Source organism: Alligator sinensis, unplaced genomic scaffold (assembly GCF_000455745.1).
Source record: "Alligator sinensis unplaced genomic scaffold, ASM45574v1 scaffold91_2, whole genome shotgun sequence".
Classification (NCBI taxonomy): domain Eukaryota; kingdom Metazoa; phylum Chordata; order Crocodylia; family Alligatoridae; genus Alligator; species Alligator sinensis.
Window position 1 is genome coordinate 352869 of NW_005842529.1, and position 7550 is coordinate 360418.

Below are 7550 nucleotides of genomic sequence, written 5' to 3' on the forward strand. Positions count from 1 at the left end.
AGGCTCCACTCTAGTTGTGCTGCCCATGGGGGAGGGAGAACCGAGCTGTGTACTCTGCTCCACCGCAGTGGCCACCGCTTCCCATATGTGGCAGCCAGGGCCCAGGTGCTGCAGCAAGGGGGAGTGGGCTGTGGAACTGAGTCCCTGTCCCCATAGCCCTGACAGCTGGGGGCTGCCTCCAGTAAGGTTGGTGGGTGCAGGGGGCTGTGAGTGGGATGTAAGTGGCACAAGCAGGGGCAGAGGGGCTGTGGGTCAGCAGTGAGGAGAAATGGCATGGTCAGGGCACTGTCCTACCAGGGCTGCTCAGCACCACAAAACGGCAGGGGGGGGGCAATGGGACAGCCACAGCTGGACCCACATGCTGGTGAATGAAGGGGACAGGGGGAGCTCTGATTTTCCATGATAAAAAACCCAAAAATCAAATGCCAAAACTTATAAGTATTTAGAATTTATTTTATTATAGCGATTGAGGCACTGGCAGGCTTCCAAATTGCTTTAAAAGTGTAAATATATCATTAAAACATTGTGTTCAACTGATATCTATGTATATAGTGGTATTTCATTTAAAAAAAACCATGGATTTCAGGGTTTTAAATGAGAGAATTTGTTATTTTTATCAGAGAAGTTGTGATTTTTAAACAGAGAAAACAGGATCCCTGATTATTAGTGTGATTGTTAGTTGCACTTGCTCCTGTGATTAAAAGCTGTTTGGGGGACAGCAGCTGGCAAAGGTAGGAGCAGATAAGGAAGATCTGACTAGTCCTATGTTGTCCAAGAATGCATTTTACACATGGGGCTGGGTGTACGTGTACCTGTACAACTGGGGCAAAAATTATTTTTCTGATTATATAATATTTGCAAAGGATTCAGAACTTAGTAAGTGCTCGTGAAGGTTCCTAGATGTTTTCTTAAAGATCTGAAGACACTGGCCAAACAGCAGTGACTACTGTTTAGAGGTCATGCTTGCTGTAACTGTCTTGTGGATACAGTTAATGCTTATGAAAGTGAAAGCATGAGTAACAGCAAGTCAGAACCAAGTACTTGATTCAAAGAGCAGATGCCAAAGGTGCTTTGTGCACAACTTGGAACCATGGTAACTCCTGCTTTCCCTTCACAGCCTTAGAACAGCATAGAAAATGTTGCTTGTGTTGCCTGCAGCCTGCACTGCACATGCAGCGAGGCAATAGGGAATGATGCCCTTTGGACCCGAAGTTCCCTTGGCAAACTGCAGCAATATAGGGCATAAGCACAACCCTTAGCCAATAACAAAACAGCATTGGCAGGCTCCAGAGGGAGATGCATCCTGCAATCCCGGGGGAGGGGGAGTGCTTTAGACTGAGAGCCAAAAATAGAACAGGCTTCCCTGAAAGCCAATGAGACTCCTTACTCCAAAACTCACAGGGAATCTCTAGGGTATTCATCCTTTCCAGGAACCCTGCTAGGAAAATTAAAAAAAAAAAAAAAAAAAATATCAAGGGACTTCATTGCTTTTTTCCTCAACATTGCTTCCCCTGCCTCCCCCCCCACTCTCTCTCTCTCTCTCTCTCTCTGCAGACACCTTAGCACCAAGCTGTGCTTGCCCTAGCCAGAACTTTCTGAATCCACCCCATTTACCTTTGCCTGCCAAACACTGCAAATATTTGTGAGTGAGGCCACCTCTCTTCCTCAGCATCTGTTGTAAAAATCCACATGAAACCCAAGCAGTAAAGGCTGTGACTCAGAGCCACTAAGCAGCCAGAAGTCCCATCACGCAGCCCAAGTTTTACATAGCAGGAGGTTACAGTAATGCACTCTGGCTCACCTCTCTCATAGATCAAAAGACTCAACTGCTTTGAAAGACCTCTTTGCTTCTTGCCCTGGATTTACTTTCCTGCATACTAAGGAACTACTTCCTAGCAGGAGGAGAGTAGGGTAAAGAGACATCTCTAGGTAAGAGACCAATTTCACATCTGGCTGCCAAGTAGATCTTGGTACACAGCAAGATCTCTTGTCTAAGCTAAGAGTCAGAACAAGGACAAATAAGAGTCAGAAGACCTGAGGTCTAATCCTTACTCTGCCACTGACATGCTGTTTGATTTGCTCGCTTAGCACTCTGAAAATAAGGTAATTTCTAGAGGAATATCAGGTAGGGGCAGGGTGAACTCCAAAAGTTGGAGGTGGATTGACAGTTGGGGCTAAGGATGGAAATGAGTCAACAGGGTGCTCCAAAATGAGCCCTGCTGATAGAAGTTTAGGAGCCTGAAAAACAGTTGGGCTGCTTAAGGGAATTTTTTGACAATCATCAGGGTGATTAGGAAGAGCTGGCAAAGCAGAGGTTAGTCTATTTCATTCATCTGGGAATGTTCAACCTGCGTAAGGAATTGGGCTCCCCGTGGGTTGAATAAGCAAGCCATTCTCCATTCCATGATAGCACAGAAAATGCATGTGCTTCTACTACTCTAAAAATGATAATCCAATGCATTGCTAATCTCTGCCACCTGAACATCATGAATCAGGAACCCCCAAAATCACACCTTCTGCAATTAGAAAAAGAAAACATATACATTGGGGGGGAGGGGTCATTTACCTATTGGTTTCTGCACCTTTGGGATGCATCTGAGCCATGTTTTCAAGGCTTTTTAAAAAACAAAAATAAGCTAAGATTCATTCACATGTTCAGAACTCCAGAGGGTGGGACTTTTTAATTAAGTGTAAAATAGCAGTATTCCCTTCCCAGGTTTTTCCTTTTGGGAAAATACTTTCATATCCTCAAAAGAAAGATGTTACAGAGGGGCAAAGTATTTTAGTAATGTGTAGTATTAGTGCATCCTCCTCACAAAATAGAAGCAGCTAGTCTCTGGTTAGGGCAAAACTCCCAGGTAAATGAAACCTAATGCAATTGCCTGCAATAGTTTTCACTCCAACTAATATGCAGCAATATTGTAGTACCTTAAAGCCAGTTTTAAAACTGATTTAGCTAAATGAGTCCACCCCCAGGTTTAAAAGCTGTTTAAACCTGTCTTAGAATGATTTACCCTAATGCAATAACTTGCCCCGTTTCCCACCTCTTTCTACATCCAGCTCTAAGGGGCCATGATGTTACTTATAGCAATGAAAGGCAGAGATACAGGGTACCTACCAGAGATGAAAGGTAGAACCAGGTGACCTCTCAGGCCCCCTTTGGTGTTATAGGTGAATACTCATTCGCATTTGTTTTTAATAGGGGATGAAGGAAGCCAAATTTTCTCTCAACAACAGCTCTGCTTTTGTGCAGTAGCTATAACAGTCACCTGAACAGAATCAGGAGAAGTCAGAGAATATCAGTTTTCCCTGAAGGCTTCTCTTCACCTCAATGTCTTCCTGCAATGCCCTGAGCAGAGTTAGAAAGTTTTTCTGTCTTGCAGATGATGACAGTAATGGTAAGCATCCCTGTGTACTGCTGTTGTTGCTTTTTTTTTTACAACTGACAAGACTTGTAAAATTGAGGTGTGCATGTCTCTGCCTCCCAAACCCCGAATATGGGATGTTGTATGTGCTAAAGCCTCAAAAGGAAGGAAGAGTGAATATGCAAACACATGCTGCTCTTGCAGTATTACCTAATTCTTCCCTTCAGGGTTTTTTTTATCTTTGACTTCCTATTTCTAACCCAAATAACTTTCATTTTGGGTGGACTGTCTCCTAACATTAGGGCTGACATGAGTGCCGTTTCTCAGAAGGCAGTACTGCTGAGAATGGCAGGGATCTCAAGAAAGCTTTTAACTTTCTGAAAAATGGCAGAACCACTGATGTTAAAACTCAGATCTGTTGAGAACGGGTTCTGGATAGGTAAATGATCTCTCTCATTCATCCCTCTATCAAAGAAAGATGTTCTACAGAAATTTAGTTTTATGTAAGGCTTCTCCTTTTGCTGCTGTTCAATATGCTGTGTACTTGCTGATGATATCCTTCTACCCCAGACGTATTCCTATGGTGGTATGTCTATTTAACTAGTAGTTTATAAAGTACTTCAGGATCTAGAGAATGAAAGATGTTACACAAAATGTAAATTAATCTATTGTATTTGAAAGCAGTATTAATTTATGGCACTAAAATACACAAACAGCTCCTCCCTCAGTGACCTCTTCAGTATTGTTGACCCTCATGGCTGAAAAATCTAGGCCTCATAGAATCATGAAATTAAATAAGTCCTGCATTCTTTATATGGTATCTGCCTTCTGTCATTAGTGTCCTTTGAATCTATATTTTCAAAACACTTTTTCTCTGCAAACAAGGTGGGGAGGAAAGCTAAGACCTTAACTCTGTTTTTTTAATTGGAAGAGGATTTTGTGTAATTGCATGGCTCCCAGAGTTGGGACTTTAAAAGAAAAGCCTATAGCAGCATAACTTCCTGCTTTCTACTTTCCCAAGCTCATAGCAAATAGGCCTGCTTCGTACTTAGTCTGCCTGGTACAGGACTGCACTCTTTTTTTAATAGGGGAATCGTCTCAGCCTGCCTTTGCAGAGCTGGCCTTCCAAATCTGGCAAGGCCAAGCAACCGTTCTACTGCAATGATTATAACAACTGACCATTCCTTGCTATTTTTTCTTATCTTCCAGCTGGTGTATACCTATTATGATTTCATTACCTCATTCAAATGAATGTGGGTATCTCACAAGCAGTGTTTTTTCTTCTGAGCTGACTTGCTTATTCCGTGCCCCTCTCCCCACTCTGTGACAACTTGCAATCTCATGCATCTGCCTTTGATAATACAGTCATTTCCACAGTGACCACCCTAATGTTGCCAGCAAGGGACTTACGATTTCAGCTTGTGTGCATGGAGAATGGGATTGGGGAGTGGGAAACAAAGATCTTGTTTCTGTGCAGGCTCCCCCAGCAGTCATAATACAAAGGGATGTAGGAGATGTACAGCCAATTATCTACAGAGAAAATGCTTTCCTTGGTTCACTGATGCCTCCTGAAACAGCTCTGAAAGGCAATGTAGGCCCCTTGCTTAGCCCCCAGGTATTTAACCATGTGACAAGAGGAAAGGCAATTCAAAGCCACCGCTGTAGAGGATCATGGAGTCTGCCAAGGAGCAGATGCCTTGGCTGGTAAATTAGCTTCCACAGTTTGGCATCTGGGGCTGTGCGACTGCCATCCAAAAAAAATGAAGAGACTGGGGGGGGAGGCCCTGGCACTGACTTTGAGCTCAATACCACCTGGCCAGCATCAGCCATTTCATTAACAAGTATTATTGCATTAACCCATCTGGTGCCTAGCAGTTGATTTCCAAGAGTTGCTCAGAAGTGAGAGAATAGCAGAAAGATTTATTTTAGCTAAAGTAACCCTGATTAGAAATGAAAGTTGTTTCCCTTTCAGGAATGTCCTGCGGAGACACAAAACTGATAAATAGGAAAGACACATGACATATTGTTAGTGTTACTGCTTTAAAACTCTAACTTCCTGCATAAGCATTTTAAAGAGCTGTTAATAATAATTTATATTCCGAAATAGGCATTTGTATTTCCAGCCTGTCAGTTCCCACAACCATCTTCCATTTTAACAGTATTCTTGCGTCTTAATCTGATTCAAAGTATCCACCTACTAATATTCAGTCAGGTCTTGCTAACTACCAATTTGCTGTAACATTATGCGCTAGTATGCTCAGAATAACAAATAATTACCTGAGTAGCCCCAGCATAGTACATTACCTATGTTTAAAAAATAGTCAACTTGTCTGTTTTCAGCATTGAGGAAGTAATCTAAAGCTCCTACTATAAAGCTCTCTGAGAGTGCTGACAGAAGTGACATTTGCTATGTGTAAGCCCCTTGAAAGCAGAGCACATTAAAAGTGACCAATCATGTGACAAATCAACCTTCATTTAATGAAGGTTCAGACAAAGGTGCTCCAATGTGGAGTGCCTTCATTAATTTTTGCCTGATGAGGGCTGGGCTGATGCTGTCTGCAGGAAGTGAGGAAGGATAGGGAGCTCTTGTCTGGGGTTTGCCTAGCCTGCACTGGGGGGGAGGGAGGGGGGCTCCAATCCATCACCACCCCCTCCAGCACATAACACCAATAAGGGGCATATATATGTTGCCTAGACTTTAAAGAAGGAACCCAAGGGTGGGGAGGGGGGAGATGCTCAGTTCCCACTGGGCCTGTTCCCCATTCTGTTAGCCAGTTTTCATAGAATGACAGAAAAATTGGGAAGGAGCAATGTGAGCAAACCCTCACACATGTATATAAGACACAATACGTAAAACACCAAGACTACCTTTTAATAAGTAAAAGCAGGAGGAGACTAGGGCATTTCCAGTGCTCTGCCACAGCAATGATATGGAGGTAATTAGATCTCCCGAACATATATTAACCTAAGAGAAGGACAATGACCCTACAGAAGGGGAACTCCCAACAGTGGGCATGTCTACACATGCACTTTAATGTGCAGTAGCTTATTTTAATGTGTATTAAGGTATCACATAAAAAATCATGTGATCACAGTTAAAATAGGCTACTGCACATTAAATATCACATAAACGTGCACATTCATAGTTTCATAGTTTGTAGGGTCGGAAGGGACCTTGACAGATCATTAAGTACAACCCCCTGCCATGGCAGGAAAGAGCACTGGGGTCAAACGACGCCAGCAAGGTGTTCGTCTAGCCCCCTCTTAAAGACCCCCCAGGGTAGGAGCCAGCACCACTTCTCTTGGAAGTTGGTTCCAGATCCTAGCCGCCCTGACAGTGAAGTAGCGCCTCCTGATATCTAGTTTAAACCTACCCTCTGCCAGCTTGTGACCGTTATTTCTTGTCACTCCTGGTAGTGCTTGGGGGAACAGGGACTCCCTGAATGCCTGCTGGTCCCCCCTGACTAGTTTGTAACAGGCCACTAGATCCCCTTCTCAGCCTTCTCTTGTGGAGGCTGAACAGGTTCAGGTCCCTTAGCCTCTCCTCATAAGGTCTGCCTTGCTGCCCCTTGATCATGCGGGTGGTCCTCCTCTGGACCCTCTCCATGCTGTCCACATCCCTCCTGAAGTGCGGTGCCCAGAACTGGATGCAGTACTCCAACTGTGGCCTGACCAGTGCCGCATAGAGGCAGAGGATTATCTCCTTGGACCTGCTTGAGATGCATCTGTGGATGCATGACAAGGTATGGTTGGCCTTCCTGACCCCCACACTGTCGGCCCATGTTTATTTTGGCATCAATAATGACTCCAAGATCCTTTTCTGCCTCTGCACTGACAAGAAGGGAGTTCCCCAGCCTGTAGGTATGCTGCTGGTTCTTCCTCCCCAGGTGCAGTACCTTGCACTTGTCAGTGTTGAAACCCATCCTGTTCTCATCTGCCCACCCCTGTAACCTCTCTACGTCTGATTGCAGCCAATTCCTGACTTCTAGCATGCCCACATCCCCCCCACATCTTAGCATCATCAGCAAATTTCAATAGGGTGCTTTTTACCCCCTCGTCCCAGTCACTGATGAAGATGTTGAATGATGTGGGTCCGAGGACCGAGCCCTGGGGGACCCCACTGCCCATATCCCTCCAGGTCGAAAATGACCCATCCACCACCACTGTCTGGGTGCGGCCCTCCAG

General features: G+C 44.4%; 1 protein-coding gene across 1 annotated transcript in view; it reads left to right on the forward strand.

Annotated features, from left to right (window-relative positions):
• Positions 1–3209: 3209 nt before the first annotated feature.
• The window catches only part of BCL2L14 (BCL2 like 14), a 67505-nt gene continuing 63164 nt past the window's right edge, over positions 3210–7550 (forward strand). The window contains exon 1 of the mRNA XM_025213453.1: positions 3210–3398. Coding sequence (XP_025069238.1) covers positions 3332–3398 — 67 coding nt within the window. The 5' untranslated portion in view covers positions 3210–3331. The remainder of the gene's footprint in view (positions 3399–7550) is intronic.